Here is a 27,166-nt window from a genome sequence, read left to right as displayed (position 1 = left end):
TTTTTTCTATTTTCCAGCTAGCTGGAAAAGAGTCAGAACCACACATAAATAACAGAACACGAGAAAATGCGCTTATATTACAATCATGTGGCCAAACTCCATGCACTCAAAATAGACACCACTGATTTACCGTTAGCTAGCTAAGGTAATGTTAACAACATTCAAAACATTCAGATTGTTTCCCCCTCAAAATAGCTCTTCTCACACTTTTTTGTGTTTTTAAAATGAATTACCACGTCTGTATTAGTAGGCTATTCAAGTCTTTTTTCTGTCAAAAAAGTACAACTCAACGTTACGACCTTATCTATGCTTCGGGCTTGGTTTTGTACTACTGTTAGCTAGTTAGTAGGCATGAATGTTTCTGGTTGGAATCTTTGTTTGGAGTAAAGAAATGGGATCAACACCATACTTTGCTGCAAACCTGATATTTTATTGTTTTTCTGGAAACAGAGGTCACTTTGTCAAAGTGTTTGGTTTATAACTTTTTTTGCATCTTGGAGGAAATTGTTGGATAACGGATTTGTGGATCAGTGCACAAAAGCCCTACATTTTATATACTTTACATAATCCTTTACTGAAACCTGGTGGTAAAGAGTACCACATCTCTAACTTAAGTATAAGTAATACCACTGTGTAGAATCTGTCACAAGTAAAAGACGTATTAACTTGAGAAAAGGTATAAAAGTCTAAGTATAAGTATCAAAATTGACAAAAACTACCAAGTTTTATCTTTAATGACAATCCGTTGATGAGATTTTGTAGTATGAGTTTGCAAAGTAAATAAAGGTAGAACATCTCCTTCTGAATTCTAGTGGAGAAGAAGTATAAAGTTGCATACAATGGACATATACGTGTAGCCTACTTAGTAGAGTAGTAAAGTACTTAAACCATTGACTGAAACCTCTTTTTTTATGAAAAGCTAACTAAGACGGAAGTAGCAGTAACTGAACTCTCTTTCCTGTGTACGGTTCTTTGTTGGAGGGAGTATCACTTTAAAATCAGGGCGTATACCCTTCGGAAATCAGGAAATACGTTAATGTTTGTAAGGAGCCATGGCAAGTCCCTCCCTTGGTTTATTTTGACCCGTACGGATGTATATATCTATGAGTTTGACTGTTTAACCACGGTTTAACGGTTCAACGGCCGGCTCTGCAGAACATCACCGCCACGCCTCCCGGTAACAACTGTCCTTCAATGGCTAATTCCACCGCCAATGCATGTAAGTTTCCAAGCATTTTACCGTCTGTGGGAAGTTGTAAGGTTAGCAGTGCTGCACAATCCGAGTCCTTTTATATTTTGTCATCCTTTTAGAAAAGTATGCTCTCATTTAAAAATCGTTGAGTTTACTAACGCTAAATCATACTGGCTAGGTGGTTGATGCCAATCTTTTTGAAAAACTAATTAACGTTAGCTACTTACTACACATTAGACATTACATACACATAACACACAAGTTACTGCGTTACAGTCGAACTTTAAGATATAATGCAGCCCATGTATTAAGATGTTAGTGAAGGAAGGAAGAAAACATATTGAGCATTTAGGGCAAGATACCATAAAAAAAAACGACAAACTGCCATAAAATGCCACCGTAAACATATAAACAACAGGCACGTTATAAAGATGTTTAATGACTTACACTTTGTTATGTTTTTGTAGCTTGTTCTAATGAAATGTTTCCCAAGGTATCTTTAATTTAGTAATATTAATGGAATTAAGCCTTCTATCTCGAGTTTATACGGCACTTATGGCTTAATATCCGGTAGTTACATATTTTTCAAGATTTTTGTCTAATGAATTGTCCAATTATTTAAGAGATGTTTGCTGCAGACTTTATTTTACCAGCTTACACTGTATGTTTCCTTCTTAAAAATCCTATTATTTCCCTGTACTAAACATGTAAAGTCGAATTTGAAAAGCTCATGAAACTTGAACATAAATAAACTTAATTGCCTCACTAACCAAGTGAACTCGTCAGTAGTTTCAATATCCGCAAGGCTTATATAAACACATCAGTGAAGTTCAGTGATTCTTTTCAGTGCAGCAGCCAAAACTACAGAATATAACATTTTAAGGTGGAACTGTAATATTTGAGTAACGTCATGTACTTAGTAACTGTAAAAAATATGGTCTCTGCTTTAATAACATATTCTAAAGTACATACATGACAGGAACGTACTGCCTCAGTGTAATCCTACTGGAGTAGGACAATGAATGTAAACAGCACACATCTTTGTCAATTCAGAAGTGTATGTTTGAACAGGCTGTTGGCCTGGTTAGCAATGAGTCTTTTATTGTCTTGTCAGGATAAAAGCCTTACAAACAATAGATGTTTCACAGTACACAAATGTCGGAGACTTTAGTAAGAGTCTGTGGATATCTTGAAATACTCCTAGGACAAAGGACTAATGTGAGAGAAGAGTACTGTATGTGTCTTTGCATCAAGAAATACTCAAGCCAGCATTCTTTAGTTCCATGTTACTCTTTCCTTTTCTTTATAACCTTTAAAATTCTAGGCCTCTTCAAATTTTCCACGGAGAGTCTACTGGCGTCTGTGGCATGCGAAAAAAGCCAAGGCTGAATCATCATGCTTATTCAATTAGACCTAGGCATTCAGTACGTTAGTTTGGTAGTAATAGCGTGTGTTTACAATGCAAACATGTTGTATATCGCTCAGATTGTTCTAGCTGTCGGCAGCGTACACACCTTGAACATACTACCAGTTGAGCCTGACACTCATTGGCAGGCTGAAGGACTTATTGTGGTCTCAGTCACTGGTTCACATAATGTGGGTTGCCTCATTTGTATTTGTTGTGTGTCCGACTGTGCGTGCTTTCGAACACCTGCCCAACTCTACTAGGGCTGCACGATTTGGGGGGGAAATATGAGTAACGATTTTTTGGGCTTGGAATCGTTGTCACGATTCTCTGCCGCCATTTTTTTTAGACCACGTCAAAACAAAACAAATTGGCAGTACCAGACAGATTTTTTTTTAGCACCTAAAGCACATTGCTCATTACCACACAAGCCTGTTGACATAGAGGCTTCAATGAAGAGAAGGGAGAGCACTGCAGCGCTTGGGAGCGCTTTAAATCCTATTTTATATAGTCTATGTTTAAAACTCACGGAAGAAAGTAGTAACATTTGTAATGCAGTTGGCTCGTAAAAATTAAATGAGAATCAAAGTTATAAAAAAAGGGTGACTCAAGATTGCGATTTTAGAACAATTAATTGTGCAGGCCTAAACTCTACCTCTGATTGGCTTACCATGAAAGTTTACTCAACCTCAGCCAATGGACCTTTTTCACAGCAGACATTGTGACTTGTCATTGTACGAAAAGCACAGCTGAAATGAATAACCTTAACAATGGCCCAATTTCATCAAGTGTCCTAGTGAGCTATTTCAGTGAGTCAGCACACACACCATGGCCTCTCCTAAGTGGAATGCAGCCGTCATTAAGGCTTTTGAACACACTTGTGCTTTTCCTTCTATGACATGTCAACATGTCTGCCGTGAAAAAGGTCAATGGTCAACATTTATGCGCTTGTCTTGTGCACTGCCCCCTAACACCATTATTTATAACGTCATTATTTGTAATGCCATTATTCCCATCACTGCTTATGACAAATTAAAATGTTCTTCTCACTGATCAGTGTGCAGCATGAGAATGCAGTTGAGCCACTTTTCACACAACAAGTGAAGTGCACGTTTGCCATGGCTGAGCTGGGCTGTATAAATGCAGACATTCACTGCAAATTGTAGCTGTTTTGTTGTGCCATTACCAGCGAGTACAGGCATCTCTCACAGTGTCAGAGCTGTATCTGCACGTGAAACAGTGATTGAAAGAGATTTCTTCTCCACTCGTGAACACGCTCTCTTAGGGACTAAATCAATAAAGGACAGAGGGTTGGAAAGAAAAGACTGACTTGTGTAATTTAAAATGAGATGTGATTAGTTTAGGTCTGAGGGTCTTAGATCCGCTTTCCTAGCTGCACATGATTTCCTGAATACAAGGAAATGGGTAAGCCACAAATGGGCAGATCCTTTTAAACACATGAACACAAACCCCTTCTAATGTGTTGTTGTGGTGAAATGAAAACCTTTTATTTTTTCACTTTCTTAACAGTTTTGATTGAAAGTTATGAAGTGTATTTACAGCTATTCAGTAACTTTTAATTGACTTCTCTAACTCTACGTCTTGGGGAGATTATGAATAGAGAAAGAAAGATTTACCTCCTGGGGGGAATTCTCTGCGAATGATAGTCGGGGAAGGTGAATGTGGAAATAGATGTTGGAAAACAAGGAGAGGTTATCGACTAGCCAAACGGTGGTCAATGAGCGGACCTCAAAGCGGTTTCCATTTCTGTTCTCTCTCCTTCCCGAGATGAATAAAGGGAGAGTAATAATGCGGTTACATCTGGTTGAGGATCAGATTACTGACTGGCTGTGGCTGAGAGGTCACGGATCAAATAAAGGGCAGAAGTCTTGCAGCCAATATTTTAATTATAAAGCAAACAAAACAAACACCAATACAACAAACACACAAGGACACTACATCAGAGGTTACAGAAAAAAAGGGTGTATATACACACATACTGTATATGCGAGCACATACATACACATGTACATACATACACACATACATACACGTAGACTTAGGATGACGTTGCATCGCCTGAGCTTGGTCAGTCAAAACAAATAAAGAACTTGGGCTAAATGACTGTTGTTGATATCATCTTTAATGAATGTCCATGGTCCATCTAACCCATCATCCCTGCATAGTCCCTGTAAAGCAGAGGCTGCCCTTTCCATCATCAACAGTTGTTTCTGAATTCCTAATTTTGCTCAAGCTATTCTTATTTATTGCAATATTTGCCAAGAAGTGACTCGCAAAGTTTGAAATGATCGGAAATGGGGCTGCACAATATACATACCTATATATGTGTGTGTACATATATTTTACAGGCTTTGCAATATCCACTGGTGCAATAAACACAGAGAAAGGTTGCAACATATCATGAAAAACACTGAGTTTTTTGTGGTAGGTAAAAGAAAAAATCATTAGAACACCGAACTGAATAATGTAACTGTCATTCTTTTTTGAGTGGTGGTGGTGCGTAATATACATATAATTAATTCAATGTTCAATTTGTGCTTCCTGTTCATTTATCGCGTTATATCTTAGTTATATTGTTATCGCGATATTCTACAACGTTGTTGCATATTTTCCTCATATCATGCAGCTCTAATCTGAAACATAAATTGAAACGGTAAATATTATTTAGGGTAGGGAACACATGTCATGCTGTCTGGTGTCCCGAGGTCTTTTGCTGATCACAGGTACAGTAACATCCTCCTTTTTGCCATTTGGTGTTGTGGTGTGCTCATCAGCATTATCCACTGATACTGGTGGTAATGACTGATTTCCATGTTCCAATCTTGAGGCAGGAAAAAATGCAAAGTTCAAGATTTAAATAGTCCAGCCCACACAAGCAGAGTTGAAATGGACTTTTCCTAACTAACGGCTAAAAAAATGTGTCTCATTATTGCATCTGATGTTCAACACACAAGATAAGAGACCAAGGAAGGGGAAGAGCAGCAAAAGAAAGGATAAAGCCAAACAATTCAATCACAAATCTGCTTTTGTGTGTTTTTTGCAGAGATTGATTTTACATCATTCTGTGAAAGAAGCTTTTGCAGTAGAGAAGTCGATAACCTTTAGGCAGATAAAAACTGCAGGGAATTAAAGCAGCAGAACAGTAATGCTGACCTATCCAGCCTGCACTCAGCTCCACAGGATGTTTCAATTGAGGGATTTGACTGTGTCGACAGAAATACTTTTGCTCCTCTATCTAAAATCCGGAGATTCATTGGATGTTGCAACCTCGTGTGTAACACAGTATGGTGCTGAGAAACATTTTCTCTCGCCCAGATTCACCTCTCATAATCTCAAAAAGTCAAAATAAACACAGTTGTTTTTCTTCTCCAGTTTATTTTTAGTGGACCTAATGTCAACCCCGCTATAAAATAAAATAAAATAAAATAAACTAAAATAAAATAAAAAGTTATGATTTAAATTGGGCAATCTGATCAAATGATGTGTTTTACGATCAGACAAAACATGTGAAACTATTAGTTGATTAGTTACAATTTCGATAATCAATTGAATGTTTAACAAAAAAGATCAAGTTAAAATGCAAAAATATTTGGTATATTTGGTATTTTCTGAAATGTTATTGACTTCAAGATCAAGATATTTAAAATAAAGTAGTGGACGGATTACTCCATAACAAAAATATAAGCTAGTTGCAGCCTGAGATTTGATTTTAACTTCTGGTTTTAGATCCCTGTATGACGTTCAGTAGCCCTATTTATATTCGTACAAAGTATCTAATTAAAGCTTACCAAAGCCCAAAAGTTGCTTATAAATATCAGAATTTATTGTATCAATTAGTGATGGGAAAAATGATTGATTCTTAGATGCATCGCAATTCTCTAGAATGATTCAATGCTCGATTCTGATAAGTTAATACTCATTGTGTGTGTGTTTTTTTTTAAATGTGTTGATTTTTATTTAAAAATCCCTGTCACCAGACATGTACAAATCAGAAAACAGAGTGACTGAAAGATGATGGGACAATGGACAACAAGTTAAAGTTTAGGCAAGAGTGCTGAAAAATGTAATGTTGTGTGTGTATATACACGTCATCTAATATCACATACATAAAATAATTAGGCAAAACACACAAATAGTGCACTAATAGGCTGTTCATCTACTTTATTACATTACATCTGACCACCTCATGTTTCATGTTCTAAGAAGCCAATTCTCCACCTTTAAACCTGACTGAGCCTCTGACATGGTTTACTGTGTCATTACTGTGAGAGAAGGTGACTTTTACAAGCATGTTTAGGGCTTAAGAGTGGAAGGACTACAAAATAAAAACCTCAGTACACAAAACATTTAATCGATTCCCAACCCTATGTACTGTGTGAATCCACATGATTACTATATAAATCCACACGTAATGTGCATGTGTCTCAGATATCTCTTTATTTTCTGTCTGTCACTTTGATGACTTTCATCATGGTAGCAGCAGTGGTTGCTAAGAGATTTTTATGACTCAAATGTAAATCCTCCTCAAAGTTGATTGTACTCAACCTATTTGGCAGTCTCCCGTCTTTTTTTCTTGATGCTTTTTAATACAATCTTCTAATTGGCCTGTGATTACTCGTGGAGAGGCATGGGCATGGGCACGTGCCAGGCCAGCCTACTGGTGTATAAGCACACGGCCATAGGATTGTCACTAAGCAGACAATTGGCCTCAACCAGTGTGTTCAGTCTGATGCGTCAGGGAACTGGAACAATGGGGGAGCACACATGCCTGTATGCATCAGGAGGCACAGGGTTAGCTATGCAGATACACGCCTACAGCATACGCACTGTTGTGGTAAAATTTCAAAATGGCATCAACATCTCATTTGATTCTGATATGATATGAGATTCTGTTCAAACTGTGAGCTACCATTTCTGTCTTTGGTTGTCTCTCTCTCTCTCTATGTGTGCCCCTCACTCTCACTTACACACACAAACACATAAGTTTGTGGGACTATCTTTATGTGACCCCTCATTGACATAATGCATTCCCTAGCCACTTACCCTGACCTTAACCCTCACAACTAAATGGCTAACCTTAACCATTACTCTCACCCTAACCATAACCTTAGTCTAACCCTTACTCTCTCTCTCTTAAGTCTTATCCCTCAAACAGCCCTTTTAAAGTTGTGGGGTCTGGCATTTTGGCCCCACAAAGCAGTCAGGGCCCCACAAGTGTACTGGACTCCACGAATATAGTTAAACAAGACCACGCATGCACGCACGCACGCACACACACACACACACACACACACACACACACACACACACAGCCACAGACACCCTGATGCGAACAGGAAAACAAAAGGCTTCTTGTGTGTTGTGCTGGAATTCCTCCTCGCGTGGTGCCCTGACTGCAGGAGCCAGGAGAGCCTTCGCTTTTAGCTGACCACAGGTCACTGTCTATCCCTTGACCTTAAACATCATCATTTTGAAAGAAAAATAATTTGGCAGTATTTTGGTAATTTTATAATAGATTATTGGATTATTTTAAGCAAAAAAGGGAAATATTTGCTGCTAAGTGATTATTTTCTCCGTTTGTTAGGCATTTATTAATTGTAAACTAAATATTCTGAAATTGTGGACTGTTGCTCAGACTAGACAATCAATATGAAGACATTACTTTTGACTCAGGGAAGGTGGGATTGGAGTTTACACCACTTTGTCACTTATTATAGACAAATAATGAATGACCTAAGATCAGCACTCTTCTCAGTCCTGTTGCACCCTAATGGGTCTAAAGTCCTGTGTGTAGGTGGGTGGGCAGATGGAAGTGGGAGAGCAAAGCTAGAGCTATAACTTGGTAAAGTTTATGGTCCTTGTGCCATTTTTTGCTGCTATAAATTTCTATAAAAAATACTATGATATGACCAACATGTAGAATGGATGTTTATAGTTTTTGCCTTTTTACTCTCTCTGCCTCATAAGCTGTGAAATCGGGGGCGTCTTGCACCAGATCAAGCAGTTAGAGGGCAGAGACAGCAGCAGCAGACTATTGATCCAGGAAGGGAACATGAAATCTCTGTCATGCAGCTGATAGCATTTAAATCCCCTCAGCTGCTCGGTCCCAAATGCACCCTCTGACTCACTGTGGATATCGGGTAGCCATCAAGGGGCGTTATGATGACAATCCATTATTTTGATCTTCTGCGTGTTCTGTTTCAACATTTAGAATCATTTTGGGTTTTTTATGTCTCTTTATCTTCTAGCAGGTCAGCCAACAGCTACTGGAGAAGGTGCAGCCGTGAGCAACCCAGAGTACATCGCTTTCATTCTGGTGCCTGTTTTCTTCCTTCTGGGCCTGTTGGGGGTGGTCATCTGCCACGTGTTGAAGAGGAAGGGCTACCGGTGCACCACTGACGCCCATGATGGGGAGGAAGGGGAGTTTAAGGAGGAAGAAAAGGATCCTGAGTTGGGCGACGGTAAGGCAATCTGAATTAAAGAGGGAGGGAGTTGAAGCAAACTCCCAAAACTTTTGGGTGTTTGTGACATTGCAGACTCATAGTAATGTGTTGCTGTTTGACACCATTATGACTAGTTTTATGTGTTTATTGCATCAATGTGCTCATTGTTTCCAGGCATCCATATACAGTACACACCCAAGATTATCGCTAAATCAGGGTCATGTTTATCTAAGTAGATGGACAATACGTTACTGAGGTGGTAAAAGAGGGAAGGGAAAATTGTTTGACAGAAAAGATGCTATGACTTGGAAGCATGCAGAATTTTAAGATGCAGTACCAGGTCAGATACAGGTCAATTCATTGATGTGTTTTAATGATAATTTTTAGTTTTATGCAAAAAAAATTATTTTTATATTTGTTTACACACATGAATACAAATCACATTGAAGAATTATTAAAAACTAAAAAAACAAATGTGAGGATGTGGATTAAACCTGTCATGGCTTTTATAAATAAACGCACCGGAAAGACCCATCAAAGGTTACCGTGGTAACATCAAGTGCATTTTAATATTACAGGTCCTAGAATTGTAGAGGCAGGAAACACTTCTCTGTGAGAAAGGCAATTTGAAGAACAATTGTTGCACGTGTTTACAGTGCAGCACAATCTCCAGTTTTGGGAAAAAAAGCTCAGTCAATAATTATCGCATTGCAATCTGGTTCCTTTCTAGAGTTGGAAGTTTGCCACTCACTGGGACTGCTCTGACTTGTTTTGTTACTCCCTTACGATATTTAAAATTCATCCAGGAAAACTGCAGAAAACGGCCATTTTCGGCGGTTAACTCAAATGATGGCTTCCTGTGACTTCCTCACAATAAAAGCCACCTCTATGTCACCAGACGACAGACAGCGGCAGTAGGATGTTGAGTTTGCATTAGCAGTAATCTAGCTCTGATACAGCTGTGAAACAGCTGAAATTAAAAAAATAAAATAAAATAAAACTACGCTAGAGTACATGCTGCCTCGTTTCTTCTTTTCCCCTCGTTTGTGTGAAGGCAATTTGAATCCAGTGCAGGAAAGGCGGCTGCTGACACTAACAATGTAGATTACTATATGGAGACTGGGCAATTGCAGTATGTAGATGCATTAAATGGCTAATTCAGAGAAAAATGCCGACCATAAATCCATCCAAGATGGGATTTGATTCATTGAAAATTTTAAGGATTACAATTTTTTTCACCTTGTCTCCCTCCTTTTTTCACAACTGCAGCACATGAACTTAATCATTATCAGTCCGAATTCTCTCGCAGTCAGTCTGACTGTGTCTTAGCCAATGGAAAACTAAATGCAGAAGAAGCATAGATTATTTTTATGAGTTGTTTTCCAAATGAGTCATTAGTCTGCTGGACGTTTTCCATTTTCCTGTCATGTGATGGTGAAATGCATTACAATCATTACTCAGTGTGCCCGGTAGTGTAGGTTATGGCTGCTCTATCAAAATCATAGTCACAATTTGTTTGGTCAGTTTTGATAGGATTATTCTGTACACTTTTGGAAAGTTGTTGCATTTATTATACTTTAAAAGCAGTGAAACAGTTAAACATATCAACAGTGAAAACACCTAGAGCTGTAAAGTTTCCCATTTGAAATGTTTTTCCTTTAGAACATAAGACAAAGTTTAATTGCTAAACGTAATGTGCAAAATAATTGCTTTTCCCGATTTTTTTGTTTGTTTTTGTAATCATTAGGAGCCAAAATGGTAATAGTTATTTAAATTTTGATTAATTACACAGCTCTAGTGTATGTGCAGACAGATGTTGATAAGAATATACTTGTGTGATCATGTGAATGGCTCGTTTCTTTGCAGAAAAAAAAGATTTTAAATACACATTAAAACATGCTAGAAACCAATATTTGTCAGAGTTCCTTTCAAGAATAGTTATTTATTTTATGCACCCTCATTTAAGAGATTATATAGTACTACATACTTATAGTAAGTTGTGACACAACGGGAAACGAAGACATCCTCTGCAAAGAACCGGTTTAATTTCCCTCGGCTCGTAATGATAACTGCAGATAATGCTAAATTCCCAAGACCATTGTGTTTGTGAGGATGAGGTTTCTGGCCTCTCAGAAAAAGTTGTTGACTTCCTGAACTTCAGCATACTGAAAACAAAGGTAAACTCGCCTGGTTTCCCCTCCGTTTGCATGTGTTGCGTCTTTACTTGTTGCAAAGACGGTATGCGGCATGAACACACAGAGAGAGGGGATGTTAGTGCTTCCTTGCCTTCCCTTCTATTAATTGTTGTGTGCAGATAGGAAACCTCTGGCATCACTGAGTTGCCCTTGGGTACATCATAGGCATGAGAAATGTTATGGAAAGAATGAACTGTTTACACCATGCTGCTAAAATGGATGAGAGTTGTTGCCAACTGCCTTTCTCATTTATCTGTTATCATACGACAAACCTCTGCACAGTTTTCCTCCTGATACATCACATCTCCCCTATTTCACATGTTTGCCATAGCCCTGAACCCCTCCATTGAACCATGTTTATTATTACCTTATGTGTTTAGTGGAGTTAAGTATTGGAAAAGGACAGGCATAACGTTGTTTTTTTCTTGTGCAGTTAATGTGATCTCAGCAGCTTCCTTTACAGTGGACAGGTTTAAACTCAGCCATGACACACCGGAAGACTCCCATTAATTTGCTGTAAGAAGTGCTGCAGTCCAGTCACCAACTGTCTAGTCTCCAGTCCCAAATGTTCAAGTCTGAGTACAAGTCCAAAAGGTTGAGTCTGTGTTATATCTTAAGACTGCCTACATTTCCCCACTCTAGCACATTTTAAAGAGCTTATATAACAGAGCATCTACAGTCAACAAAAAAGACACCACTGTTACTATAGCAAGTTTATTTACTGACTTCTTTTTCTGCCACACAGCACAACATCTCTGCATTTTCCAAATGTGATCATGTAGTAGGGAGTCTGGGAATCTTGCACTACCAGAGTAGTGAAAGTAAGAGCGAGAATGAAGCGTTAAGTGAGTGTGTTGTCAAGCAAGGAGAGCGAGAGGTTGCGGTGTCGGACCAAAAAGCGTATGTGTGGCTGTGAGGGGGGGAAAAAAAGAGACCCAAAGATGATGCAAAGTGAGTTAACAGTTAACAATAAACAAAAAGCTTCTCAAGACATGGTGACTTCATCCTTTGCTAATATTATTGGTGAAATAAAGGGTGTTACACCAAAAGAACATCAGCCCAGGATGGAACGTCTCCCCAGCTGCTTCAAGGCCAGATTTGGAGCCCAAAACGGGAAAAGTGTAACATGTTAAATCTCATTTTTATAACCTATTTAATCCGAAACTTCATCCAACTTCTGAGTCCTTTTTCATGACTCCTCAAGTCCGATATTATATATTATGAGTCCAAGTATAAGTCATTTGTCCGCGAGTCCAAGTCAAGTCACAAATCCAGAGAATGGGGTCTTAAGTCTGACTTGTGTCCAGAGAATAGAGACTTGAGTCTGAGTCCAGGACTTGAGTTCTCCAACACTGGCTGTAGTCTTTTGGAAGAGTATTATGTTTATCAGAAGTGTGGAAAAGCTCAGGAAACAGATCACAGGAAGCTGTAGTCAGTGCCTCATAGGGGTGTGTGTGCTGAGTGGACGGGGCTCATACATAAGGAGAACAGTTAATGACTGTATGTGTAGAGATATGATGATCAAGTAAGTAAACATTATTTCTATAGCACTTTTCACAGACCAGGATCACAAAGTGCTGCACAAGTTTATAAAATGAAAATAAAAATAAAATAAATTAAAACAACAAACGGATACAGTAAAACACAGTATTGAACTAAAAAACAAGTTTAAAAAAGTGGGTCTTTAGTTGTTTCCTAAAAGTGTCTATACAAACAAGGGAACGAATGGTACAAGGTAGCTCATTCCAGAGGCGAGGCGCCACAGCTTTAAAAGATCTGTCTCCTCGGGTCTTAAAATCACATGATCACATGATCACATGAGGGCAGAAGTGAGGTTTGTTAACAAAACAAAATATCACAAAACTTGCTACCTATTGCTGTAACAAATACATTGATAAGAATATCAAAATTCTTTCATATGGAAATTGTTGTGTTGTTTACAGCTTGTTGCGTTGCCCCCAAGTGGCAAAAACATGCCATGAATGCAAATTTAAGACTTTAAGAAACAAACAATTTCATAATATTATTTTTACAGACAATATCTACTCTTATATCAGTATATTGCCAAGCTTGTATTTAAGGTTATACGCAAAGAAAATGCACTCTATATGTGGGTTGCCAATTTAAATAATGAATTGCAAACCTGCTTCAGTGAAACCTACAGTATTGGAGTACAGTCAAGTTGTAATATTAACAAATGCTCTTGAATTATGAGTTCTTTGTATCATGTTCAGCGTTTACGATGCGTTTATGTTAAAGGTGGCCCTTAGCTAATGCCCAAAGAGGGTTTTTCCTCTCAAAACACCATTCATCAGTTACAATAGTCTTTAGATTAGTGAGTACTGGATTCCAAAATATAAAGTCTAAATATTTGTGACTTTTAACATGTAACAGAAATTATGATACACTTAATACGTCTTTCTAATTGTGTGTATCATTTTCTGCTTATCTTCCAGATATGAATGACACCATCAGTGAAAACAATGACACAGTCGGGCAGATTGTCCACTACATCATGAAAAATGAAGGTATGTGTCCAGACGTACTTAACGACAAACACTCAATCAATTTCTTTTTTTCCACCTTTTAGAAACCTGCATGTCGATTACACAATGTACTGTTTCTGTTTCTTCCATGAAGTCATTATAACAGCTGCAAGTTCATTGTCACACACTATTTGGGAAGTGTGTGTGTGAGTGTGTGTGTAAGACTGTGGAATGAGGATCTTCATGTTTGTTCAACACTGAGACAATCTAGCTATTACAGGAAATTACTAATGAATGTGGTTTAAACAACATGGGCGCTTACGTCACTGTTTCCCAGTGAAGTCCCAGCAGTGTCTTGGCTGTCATTAAAATTAAAATTGCTTTTATTTCTGTGAATTGAACTGATTTCACTGAGCTGGAACATGCAGTTAAATTTGTAATAAATCACAGCACTCTCCTTACTCCAAGGAATGGCAGTTGTTTGTTCAGCTGAGTTTATAAGTGGCAACAGAAGAGCTAGAGATCGGTGCTCGTATTGTCTTAGTTTGATTAGTACGAACACACATGGCTTTCCTGACAGTGTAGATTACAGCATTTCCATCAGTGCTAATAAACCTCCCGCAGCAGTGGAGTTCTGTTGAAATCAGGTTAATAACTGTTCAAACTATTTGTAGGTATGTTTTGATATTTAAGGGAAATAGAGGAAGACTGTTTCACTTGAGCAGTGTATTTGTTGCATTTTGCTTGGCACTTGGATAGCGTGCTGGTTCAGTGTTTAGTTCCATTATAGCTTCTCCCAGCAATAGTTGGGAAATGTGTTATGGCAGAAAAGAGCTTGGGCTGGCCGTGGGTTTTTATGCCTGTGCACATTGAGAGCAATATATAGTTTTCAACAACTTTTATTTTTTTAACGTAATATAAATAAATCTAAATCATACAGAAGCATGGAAAGAGACAGAAGTGTAAGGTGGGAAAAAGAAGGCGTATGACAATTACACAGTAGATTCAAGATTACTTGACTTTTTTTATTATTTTTTTTGTCATTTTTATTGGATGCCACGCCATCTGTTTAGAATACGGTGTGTTATGCAACACCCGAAAATGTAGCTCTACATTGGGAAAAACATGGCTCAAATGCCTCAGTTTTAAACCCAGCATGCATACTTTCTATCTCTGCAGTAACATTTATACCCCTACACTCTCTCTAGGACCTATTCACATTATATAAACATCCAATAAATAGTCTAAATACACTGATGTAGTGGGACTTTTTAAGTGTTGTTTGAGGTGGTTGTCAAGACGTTAAGCGCCTCTTGGTTTATAAACAGAAAATACATGACATTATACTGTGACATTTGTAATTATGCAAAATATGTCTTCAAAGAAAGATAGTAAGTGTTGATGGATACTGCACATTGTTAGGTGAAGACTTAAAAATACTAAACACTTGAAAATATCAGCTTATAACTACATTATTATTCATAGATAATGGATAAAGTGCAGTGCTAACACTAGCAATACATGAATTTAGATTTTCAAAAACATAAAGAAAACAGATTTAATGCAGCTTCCGTTTACCATGTTAATGTCTTCTTACGAATTTCATTTATTTGAAAAATTAATCAAAGGGATCAATTTACTTAAAAAAATGAGACATGCCAAGGTCATATTGTTGAGCTAAAATCTTTTGAAATACAAGAAGTAAACAGACAAAGCTTATCTGTGAGTATTGATCCCTAAAGCTGCAGTATACACCATCCTTCATATCTTATCCTCAAGACAGACTGTATGACACACGAAGGCTGCGTTGTCCTGTTTGTGTTGTGGCTGGGTTGATTTTTTTGTTCCACCAACAAGATGCAAAACTTTGAACTGACTTATCACCGTTTTCCTCGTAACAGTGTTTGCAGAGTTGGACTCAGTTAACTGTGACTCATCCTCATACTCCTCCTTAACCATTCAACTGGGATAATGTATGTACGCTTCTCTACTGGCTACTCTAAAAACCTACATTGTTATTTTTCATGGAAATAATTATCTGGAACACTGGAAGGGATTTTCCACAAGTAGCAGTTTGTCTATAAATAGACATGTCACTGTGAGGAGCAGTAGCCATCTTTTGTGGCTGAGCAAAAACTGCCATCTACAGATAATCTCAAAATAAAAGCGTGACAGTAAAAAAATAAAATTATACTGAAGGATAAATTACCTGTCACTTTTCTGTTCTTGTGTGTTTGTAATTTACTCAATAATTAAAAATGTCTGAATGGTAAAAAGGAAGATATACTTAGTTATTACTTAAAAGGCTGATGGCTTGACAAGCCATAGGATAAACGGTTGTCTTTCAAATTCCCTTTGCACTCAAAAGGTTAATACTACAAGTTGATAGATTAAACTTTGCCGTATCCCGTCGGCAAAACTCCAAACACATCTTCCTTTTTTAAGAGTGACTTCAGTGCTTAACTCCAAGTCTTCAAGAGTTGTGGCCAAAGCCATCTTCTTTGTTTTTAAGTAGCAGGGAATTTACGCAAAACCGTCTCTCATGTCCTTATGTCCTTATGTCCTTATGTCCTCATGTCCTCATGTTAAGCCATCCCACCAACTCTGTAGACGATGTGATTGGCTTGACCAGAATTTGTTTTTTCCAGCTCACAAGCCAACGGAGAGTTGCTAAACTGACCCTAGCTGCAAATTATATTTGCTGCTGCTAGGGTGCGTCTACATTTCTAGGCTAGTATACTCTGGCTTTTGACCACATTGCGTTGTGTTTTAAAGGCTAAAGTAGCCCATTACTACTGACATTACTACTACTAAACCCATTGGATTGAAAATTGCTTACATTTGCTTGTAGTCAAGCTTTACTGTAGCTGCATTGTCAACATTTATCTACATTTAGCCAGGTATAGTGTATGTAGGAACGAAAGAAATAATTAAATGGGTCCAGAAATATACAGCACATTACAGTTACTTTTTAAAATGTTTGTTTAAAGTGGCCATAAAACTGACTCATTTTGAAGAGTTTTGTATAGAAGGAGCTGTGTTGGGATACAGTATATTTTGAAAAATAAATGAAAAAACATCTAAAGGGGACCTTATTTCCCTTTTAAAACACCTGAAACTTCTGTTTGAAACGCTTCTCTATAACATTGTATGACAAGATATATGACCAATAAACAAAAATAAAAGTTTTAAATGTTATTACATTTTAGTAGAACACTCAATAATTTGACTAATCGTCTTCATCAGAAACTGTGGGGTCGTGGTTTGATTTGATTTAAATATTTCTTGACACTGATTGGTGCACAGGAACACGCGATATCATCTTTTTTTAAATGATCCGTCCCTACTTTCAAACCAGTGAGAAAAGCAAGGACAAAAACAAAACAAAAACACAAAAAATTCGATGTGAAATAACCAAAACCCAGTGCCGCAGTCCTCAAAGGGTAGACTTTTAAAAGTGAAATTACCGTCAAAGCAGTTACAAGTTCATAATACTCATTGACTGAGTTAAATATCTGTTTAGCTGTTATCCAGCTTGTTGTCGTAAAAACCTGCACAGCCTCATGATGGGAGGATGATCCGGGGAGAGGAGGACAACCGCGGATTGAGTCAGATGCCTGCGCACGTTCAGATAAAATCATAACCTGAAACCCCAACGTTCACCTACGTGATTCATCCCCGTCTCAGCACCACGCTCAATACATCTCCCACCATTATCTGTGCATGCAGTGTGCTTATGGGAAGTCAGTGAATGCATCAGCGCCGGGCCTTAGGGAAATCTTTGCCTGGGAACAAATTATGCAAATCTATGTCTGAACTGAGTTGATGCGACTTTGTCTGGGAGCAGAAGTTGGTGTTGTTGTGGATGTTTAAAAAAAATCTAAACAACTGTACACCCCTAGGCCAAATTCTCAACCATTACACATAAATTAGGGTTTTCAGAGTCATATTCTGGAGTTTGTTTGCTCCTACAAAGTTTTTTTTTTTTGCTGGTCTGGTACATTCTTTTGTTTTTGTCTACAGTAATTCTGCTTAGTGAACTCATGTGTGCCATTTAATTTAGTTAAGGATTAATCAGTTGTAATCATCTTTCAATAAGCGCTCTGCGTTTGAAGTCATTGGAGCGTTCTTCTCGCTAATTCCAAACCTACCTTTATCTCCTCCTCTCCCGGTTCCTTTCTTCTATCTGTGTAAGTGTGTAACTCTCTCTCTTTCTCTCTCCCTCAGCAAACTCGGATGCCCTAAAAGCCATGGTTCAAGAAAACAGCATTGACTCTGATGGGTAATTGTCCTCATGTTGTTTTTACTAGCTGTTAACTATTAACTATCTCAACCACCAGATGGCCCCAGAGGCCTCTTTGGAAGCCTGTTTGTGTCCCTGCTGAAGTGACTGAAATGAGAGCAGCCAGAGCAGGACATGAACACACCACGCAATCAGGCCACATATCTCTTCTGATACCTTTCCAGATTGGCAAGGTTTGATTGAGGGCGAGCAGCTGGGGACTCTTTCTGAATAGCCACCATGCCCCATATTACTGAATTGTGGGGTTATTTAAGCCTATTGTGCACAGTTGTTGATTCTTAGCCAGAACACAGTGAGCGCGACTCCACTTAATAAGAGTTGTGCAAGAATCTGTAGGTATCTTTATAGCAGAGGCATTTTGAATACGGCAGCTTCAGAGGATTTGTTATGCAAAAATCCCAAATGTGTGCCGGTTCCAGCTTCTTAAATGTAATTATTTGATGCTTCCCCCTGTTTTATATTTCTGCAAATTAATAAACTTTGAGTTGTCGACTGTTGTCGACAAAAAAAGCAGTTTGGATGTATCTGCTCTGGGACCTTGGGCTTTTTTTTAGACTTAGACTTATTTTTTAGACCAAAACATTCATTAAATTTTTAAAAAATGAATCAAAACAGTAATCGATAATTTAAATAGTTTTACTTGGCACAAGATTTTAATTTCTCAGCATGTGAAGGGTAACATCTGTCCTGCTTTTTGGCTTGCATTTGGATTGGACTGGATTTGGGAAGTTTACACTCAAGCGACCCCAGACAATTTGTTACCCGAGATGGAGTTTGCTCAACTCATAGATACACCTATAGCTTAGCCTATAGCTTAGCTAAGCTACAGCTGATTAAAAAAAAAAGCTAGTTGCAGTTTCAGACTTTTTTCTGTTGACATTTTCAAATTGTAACTAGCCACGATTATTGGCTTGAAACGATTAGCTTGTTTTGTCTACCTCTTTGTGAAATTAAGGACCTATTGTTTAAAAAATGTTAATGAACATTAATGGTAAATCTGCCTGTGGTCATTTGTAAACTACCATGCGAGAACAAAAACCTTGACATACCAACAATGACTGAGCGGAACGATTAATAGAACAATTAATAGCGAAGTTTCACTTGTTAGTTGCAGCCCTAGCCTGCATTTTATTAATAGCACAAACATTGAATGGGTCTCAAAATTGATTTAATTTCATTCACATTTTGACGGTCACATCTCAAATCAAAGGCCGCCTGCTTGTCACTTTGAAACAACCCTGCATCATAAGAACTGATGGTGTGAGCGGAGATTAGACGTCTTCGCTTTGCCGGTGAGATAAGAAGAGACGGAGTTAGGCTGATAGACAGATTGGAGGAGGAGAAGCCTGTGACAGAAGAGCAGTATGAGTAAATCGAGTTAGTGTAGTATGTTTCCCCCCTCGCTCTCTCCTCCTGTCATCTTCCTCGTCCTGCTACATATTGTTCTGGGAGGAAAGGAGAGAGATGAAGAGAGGAGGGATGTTCTCCTTTGTCAGGAAGAATCAGTGTGGATGAATGGGAGGACCGATGCCTCTGCCAAGGATTAGCTATAGAGGTACACTGCCTAGTCACATGGAAAGATCAGCAGAAATCTGCATTCGCACACATTTTGCCCGGCGTCACTTTCATGTGTTTCAATTTTTCATTCTCTCTCCAAATCTCTATCTACATAACCCCCCTCTCCTGTTTCCCTGCACTTTCATGTTCAAAATCGCTCCATGTATTACTCCTCTCTCCCTGTGTTACTCGTAATATCTTTCTTTCTTTTCCTGAGCCAAGTTGGGCACTCTGCCAGTGGATCACTTAGAGATGGTGGAATAGGGCGGGGGTAATTTATCTGACACTTAATGGGGGGAGAAAGACAGGAGAGAGGGAGGAAAAAGGAGAGAGGGATGGAGAGAGACTACCAGAAGGAGAGTGACTGTAGTGTGGCCAGGCGTCGCTATCTGCCTCTCCAGATTTGGTACTTAACTTCCCCTCGCAGCAGTGCTGCTCCCCCCGTCAGTACTCCAGCCTCCACCTGTGCACCTTCCATTAGCCCCCTTTCCTCTGTTCACATCAGTTGATCTCTCCATTTTCCTCCTGTGGATCAAACTCCTGATTCATACCTCTGCTGTACACACTGTACATGAGCATAATACATATTGCATTTCACATGCATATACGCGCACATTGTTTACACCAGTGGTTTCCAACCTGTGTGGCTTGTGAAACCTTAAACCAAAGTGATGTCTGCTTGTGTATCCCCATCGTACAGGTTGCACATGTCCGCCAGTTATGACTAGTTCATCAGAAGACAGATTTTTCCTCCCCCACTTTTTTTAAAAGGCCTGAAACAACTACACATAGTCAGTCAATCATAGGGGGGGAAGAAAGATTAGAGAAAATCAAGAAAAATGAAACTGAATTTTGTGTTGCACAAATATGTTTTTTATTCTTCCTATCCTGTTTATAATCCAATTTAAAGAGACCCCAGGGTTTTATTTCAGACATGGAGGCACTTTACATCTGACCTCTGGTAACATGAGAGTTCATTGACCTCAGCTTTGCATACATTTGCCCAATTACTCTCCATTATAATTATGAATATCTTAAATTCTATCAAAATTCTATTCTTGTTCTAATTAAGATGCAGTATGCTGCTGGCTACCTCAGCCATGGCCTTGTAATATATGGTTCCCCTTAAAATCCTTGAAAGTTTGCAAATGTGAGGGGAAAGTCGAGGCCTGTTTGAAAAAAGGCCTGTAGCAGGTGGCAAATAAAAGTACCTGCTCCGTGGTAGAACTTTCCAGTGGTTCAGGAACTGCCGAGTGGCGTTTGCAGGGCTGAACTTCGCTGATTATTCAAGTGCAGACAACAGCAACCACAATGAGGAAGTACTTGGTCCCTGGGACCAGGATTGATCTTAGGATGTGGCGTTGTTTTTGGTCCGGGAGCCCTCTGTGTTGGCACCCCTGCTGCAAGCGGACTCCTTCAAACGAATCCGAGGGTTAAGGGGCTGCCGCTGACTTTAACACAAGGCTGAAGCCAGTCTGAACGTGATCTCTTACTTGTGTGGCTGAATGAAAGCACATCTCTATGCATTCAGCCTCCAGGTGTCACGAAAAACCTTCCCAGAAGAGTGGAGGCTGTTATAGCACAACATTAGGTGTTCAATAATCACATATGGGTGCAATGTTCAGCTATCTACATACTTGTGGCCATATACTGTAACTTAGCATCCATCCTTTCCTTGCCCAGTGTCTTACAGTAAGTGTCGATTGCTGTGGTGCCTCCTCAGACACATCAAAGAGACCTAACTCTTTATGCTGTCTGTCCCTTGACACACATGAATCCTTCTACGTACTGCATCTTAAATGTGCATGTCAGTGAGTAGAAATGGTGTTTATTCTACCTTTGTGGGTAAACAATGTGAAGAGCTGCTCTCCAGGGTCATAAAACACAAAACAGACGCCGAAGCTGGCCTCAATAAGTCGCTGTTAGCACATTTCTCAGAAGAATACTGTGTGAAAGTGGAAAGTATGTGTTGTATCAGTTTGACTTCTTTTCACAGCTAATTCCCTACTGATCACCTGGTGCCTGCATGTACAGGAAATTTCCTCCATTAGTACTTTGAACATAGATCTCATTCAAATTGAACGTTTTCAAAGTATTTGTTTCTTTAAAGATGAGATGTTAATGTGTCCTTTCTGCAGGGCTGGGCTGCAATAAAAGAAGTGCAAATTCAAAGACATTGAATTATTTTCTGTAAAATTAAAATGTTTCGGACTGAATGTAGGTCAGATTGTGAAAGGTCTCAGTTCTCAAAGGTGCACTTTTGGCCGCCGACCTATAAAAACCAAACCTTGTTTTTTGTTTTATTTAATATTTAAATGGTGAATGGTGCTGCAACATTCTTCTGACCTATACAGTATGTCTTGGTTGATTTCACTCTTTGTTGCATAATTATTGTTCAGGGGCTGATTTACATCATTTTGCGTGTGCTCTGCTAGTAATAATAGGCCATAATCATCAGCAGCGAGCTTGATTACACACTCATATATAGTGCAGTTGAATACTGTAATGTATAATGTCATTACTGAAGCAAAATGTCAAACTTGCAAGTTAAACACAAATTTCTGGTTCTCTGACTTCAGTCTTCCAGCCACCCCCACCTCTCCGGGCACCCCTCCCCCTCTGGTGCCTCCCATATCGCCGGGTGCACCCCCCGGAGCCGCCAAGCACACCTGCAACCACCTGCACACCATTGGCGGCCTGGGTGGGCAGAAGAACATCTGCAACCGCTGCAGCCAGAAGAAATGGCCGCTGATGAGGAGGCCGTCGGCCCGTAAGGCGGAGCAGCGACGCAGCCTCATCGGAGAGGTCACGGTCCTGGCTGTGGGCAGGTGTGCGTGCGTGTGTGTGTGTGTGTGTGTGTGTGCGTGTGCGTGCATGCGTGTGTGAAACAAAACAATAGTTTTTGCCGCTTTATGATGATTCTTTAATTCTTTCTTAGAATCATACCACACAAGGTGCTTTAATAAATAAAACAGTTTGCCCCAGAGGGATATTAGATATTAATTACCCACAAAACATTAACAATCAAACATTAACCCTAAAAACATCCACACTTAATTATACCGACTAATACTGCTGTGCACTTTGACACCAGAGCAGTGACCTGGAAAATGCACATGTGGACAGTCAAGGTGAGTCAGTACATGCATATTCTCCCTGTGTTTACCTCTTACTCGTGAATCGGTCAGAATCTGGCACTAAAGACAATTACTGAACATACATAATATGGCTATTGCTTAAAATATGGGTTTGATCTTAAGGAATATAACTTTAAGAAATCATTCTTGTTTGTGATGTGAAACTGGCGCTGAAGATAGACTTTTCCAATGCTCCCCAGTTTCTAAAAGGGGGTTTAGGACACCCCATTTTGATTTACACCCTGGCATGTATGCTACCATAATAACACTGTGTTTAAAGTTTAAAGTAAAGAGAACCTTTGTCCGGCCACTAGTGAACCCAGGAACGTGTTCGGCCTCTTCCCCTCTGTAATGTCCCGCTGCGAGCTGATTGGGATGCAGAGCGGTTGCTTTTCATTTGCAAACCCCGATGAATGGCGGCGTGCGCACAGGGCAGCACGACCGGGATATGAATATTCATTTACTGATTTAATAAAGCTTTTGTGTGCGTGTGTGTGCGCACGTGCACCTTTGAGTGGGTGAGTACTGTGGCACGAATGAGAAGGGCTGATACCCACTGAGTATTTATTAAAGGACCGTTTTCCGTAGGTTATTTATATTGTTCTTGATATGAATATACTATTTATAAAGTGAATAAATCAGCAGCAATGATAATTGGATAAGTTGTATTTTATTTTGGCCTAGAAAAAAAAAAATCACTTTAAAAAAAAACTTTCCTAAAAAGAGTACAACAGCATGCTGTGTACATTTTGGCCTCTGGTTCCCAAAGAAGAGCAGGAGTTTGTTTTAATGAGCCAAACCCGCAGTGCGCGAGACCTTTTTCCTCATTTGCCAGACCGCAAACATTTAAAAACCTTTTCCTTTTGTTGTCATTTCTCAGGTTCCGGGTGACTAAGTGTGAAAAGCCGACCAGGGAGAGGCGGACCCTGCTAATAACGGACTCCAATGGGAGCGTTCCTGCATTACCTACGGAGGTGGGGCCAAAGAGTCGGACAACGTCTGAGTCCCGGCAGGTCTGTATCCTGGAAACTTCACCTGTGTCCTGCTCTCTCTTTGTCTCCCATCAGGCGCTTCTTAGCTACCACCCTGTGTATAAATAAGTGTTGCATATACAGCTCGTAGTGACATTTAGGCTTTTCATGCATTGGCTGACCAATTGTTCAAAATCACAAATGTTACATCTTTGATAATTAATAGCACACAACATTTAGCAGTACTCTTAATCTCTGGATCATTTTCTTGACCAAACTTTCAATTGTTTGCTCTATATAATGTCAGAAATTTGTAAAACATGCCTATTATAATATTCTAAAGCCCAATGTGACTTCTTTAAATGTCTTCTTCTGTCCAACACACACTCCAAAACCCTAAAATATTCACTTCACTATGACCTAAGCAGCTGAAACTATGACAAGTTTATTTTATTTCCCCCCAAAAATGGCGTAGACGAATAATCGAGTAATAAAACATAACCACAATATGCAGTCCATTCACTTTCTGTCGATCAATTAAGTTATCTCAACTGCACTAAAATGTGCTGTGTGTGTGGGTGTGGGTGTGTGTGAGAGAAAGCAGAAGTAAAGTCAACTTTATTGCAAATAATCCAAACATCCCAACCTTAAAACAAAAAGAAAAACTGATTTACAATTAAGAGATGTGAACACAACAAGCTCTTTATTGTTTTGGGTAAAGTTAATGTGATTCTAGCAAAATTATCATCGTGAAGATCCACTGAAAAATCAGTCACAACAATAAATAGCCTCCAGCTATGCTGTTTTCTGTTTACATTACAGGAACTCTGGTTATCATATTGCAACGCTCGGGGTGGACAGCCTCCGCTCGTCTCTCCTCAGCGTTCAATTTATTGTTTGCTGGAGTGTGCACAACTGCACAACTTTTTTCCCAAAAACAAATTTAAACATTTTTTTAACGTTTTGAAACATTACATGCACAAAATGTTTTTCTATGGCATGTTAAACAGAGTTTGACAAAGGAGAATAGCTCTGAAAACGTGGTTACATTTAGCAGTTAGGGAAACGTTACGCTGTGGAGCTTTACTGTTTGTGTAGCAGTCGCTTTGGTTTGTAAGAAAACAGACCGAGATGACAGCTTACCCGTTTGGTAAGTTCTGCATCTTCTGTACACAACAGCAGTAATCCTGCAGCAGGAGCTGTGTGTCACATGTTAGACACGTTAAACACGATGGTGTGGATGCAATGCAATGACACAATTTCACAAACCTTGTCAACATATAAGCCTGAAAAGGATGTTGGTGTATGGGCTTACACTCATATTTACTTAGTGACATGATGGGTGTAGTTGAAATCACCCTGTGTTCTATCCTAGTTTGTTTTCTACGGATTCTGAAATTCAGAAGGAATATGCAAGGTTAGAGTCTGTTTAGATTCACCAGCCTTGACCGAAAACATGTCATAACCAAATTTGTTTTAAGGTGGAGAATCATTACACTCATGTTTCATAGAAGTTACAAATGCAAATAACCCATTCACAAAGAAAGAAACACATTTAACACCCGTGTTTGTTTCGTTTCATACGTTCAGCCCTTGACTTTCAGCTTTCCCGTATTGACTGTGAAAGAAAGGGGGGGGGGGCCTTTAGCCAAAGAAAGTAAACAAGCCTGATGGCAGAACACGCCTACTCTTAAGATTATTGACTATTTCCTGTGTTAAATCCATATTATTTCCTTGTACAGGAGCAGACCAACAACATGGACAAAGAGAAACGATAGAAATCCCGGTAACGTGTCACGTCTTCATCAGCTACATGTTCGCGTTCCATTTCTGTGTCCTAACAGTCCCCCCCCCCCCTGTTCTACAGAGAGGAGGAAATCAACAATCTGGCCACTTTCCAAAAACCCAAACAAGAACATTAAAACATCCGCGCTGGAGGAACGAAGTGGGCCAGGGAGTCGTCCCCTTCTCATTCCTGCTCCACGGGGAGCCAAAGTGCCGCTGCTGATGAGGACGACGGTGGTGAGAGTGACATACAGAGTCACACCAGCCAGTTATTTTACAAGGAGAAAGGGGAAATTTGTGTCTATTTCTGACACACTCCATTTCCTCTAAAAATGACACAGTAGTGCCTTGCTTAAGGACCTTTAAGCAAAGCGGCTGCTTAATGCAGAGGAAGCCTGAGCCACGGCTTAGTTACTCAATATGCAGATGATGTGTCTACATATGTTTTTGTATGTGGAGGCTAGGAAAAGTCATCAATCAGTTAATTGGTAAAACTCCACCACAGAAACAGATACAGCCAATCTGAGATTAAGTTGTGGGTTTGTCATTCCCAAACAGGAATGAGGAACAAGCCGATAACAGTGGTCAGAGAACCAGGAAGTAGATTGGAATATTAGCAGAGGTGATAAAGCCATATACTGTAATAGTGTTAATGTGATGTCAGATGGTGCGTTTTTATTCTCTTCCAATCTGACCTCTAATAAAGAAGAAACATGGTCGACACTACCATGTGTTTTTTATCAAAGTTTTATTTGGACAGAAAACCACATTGCCCACATCCTCAGGCAGGTCCGTCTGCTCCAACCCTTCAAGGTGCCACATTTCCCTTTAACAGTTTCCCATGTGTCAGATAGGTATTACTAAATTGTTAAATATTATTGTTTTGTTGGACATATCAGCTTTATAAAGTTTTTTTTGTAGTTGCAAAAGGTTTCCTGTTTAAATATCCAGCAGACATTGAGCAACGTTAGCAGTTATGTATTTATTATACTTCTTCTTTTACCTGTGTTTGGTTCTCCACGTAGGCGTTAACCAGGCGGAGAATGTCGCATAAAAAGATGCATTTGGTGGCATTGTGGGAAATGTAGAGCCAAAAGTTTTTGAAGCTTGGCACATTCTTGTGACTAAAAGTCATTATATCTCAGCATTTGCTGCTTTGATATTTTTAAAGTAAGCTCACTCCTTTTTCAAATTTGTCTCCTGTAAGTCCTTCAGCTTTATGGAGGTGCAGTACTAAATCACCGGAGTAGCCCTCATGAAGTAAGACAATTAACCAAAGATGTATTTCCCCCAATTTTTCCCACTTTGTGAATGTCATTTCAATGTTACTCATTTAAAAAATAAAAAAAGACATACATATACCTGTTATTCATATTTTGCGACAGTTTGCTGTGTTTTTATCACTTTGTAATGAAAGAAATAAAGACGACTAATGCATATCAAACCATAAAAATTAACTTTGTCGTTGTCATTTAATCATACACTGCATGGAAGTTGAGACACTGGTGCACGAGAGTTCACTGTCCTGCAGGCTAACTTCTCCCTCACGTGAGCCACCCATCCGTCTTCATATTCTATTCTTTCTCATTTCCATTCCTCATCTCTGCACCCTCCTCACTCCTTCTCTCCCTTTCCGCGCTGTAATGGAAAGATGATTTGTCTCATTCATCT

At 39.2% G+C, this 27,166-nt stretch overlaps 1 protein-coding gene across 2 annotated transcripts; it reads left to right on the top strand.

Annotated features, from left to right (window-relative positions):
• The first annotated feature begins 951 nt into the window (after positions 1–951).
• rell1 (RELT like 1) lies at positions 952–26,948 on the top strand. 2 transcript variants are annotated; one of them, XM_034856867.1, is made up of 8 exons: positions 952–1,219; positions 8,867–9,079; positions 13,713–13,784; positions 17,970–18,024; positions 22,182–22,430; positions 23,620–23,752; positions 25,453–25,496; positions 25,578–26,948. In XM_034856867.1, the coding sequence occupies exons 1-7, from the start codon at positions 1,195–1,197 to the stop codon at positions 25,486–25,488; spliced, it is 783 nt and encodes a 260-aa protein (XP_034712758.1). In that variant the 5' UTR covers positions 952–1,194; the 3' UTR covers positions 25,489–25,496; positions 25,578–26,948. The 2 variants fall into 2 exon arrangements, with proteins under 2 accessions (XP_034712758.1, XP_034712757.1); XM_034856866.1 differs by having other exon boundaries at positions 25,567–26,948.
• Positions 26,949–27,166: the final 218 nt, after the last annotated feature.

Source organism: Etheostoma cragini, chromosome 19 (genome assembly GCF_013103735.1).
Source record: "Etheostoma cragini isolate CJK2018 chromosome 19, CSU_Ecrag_1.0, whole genome shotgun sequence".
In the NCBI taxonomy this organism is placed as follows: domain Eukaryota; kingdom Metazoa; phylum Chordata; class Actinopteri; order Perciformes; family Percidae; genus Etheostoma; species Etheostoma cragini.
This window is presented reverse-complemented; position numbering and strand designations above follow the sequence as displayed.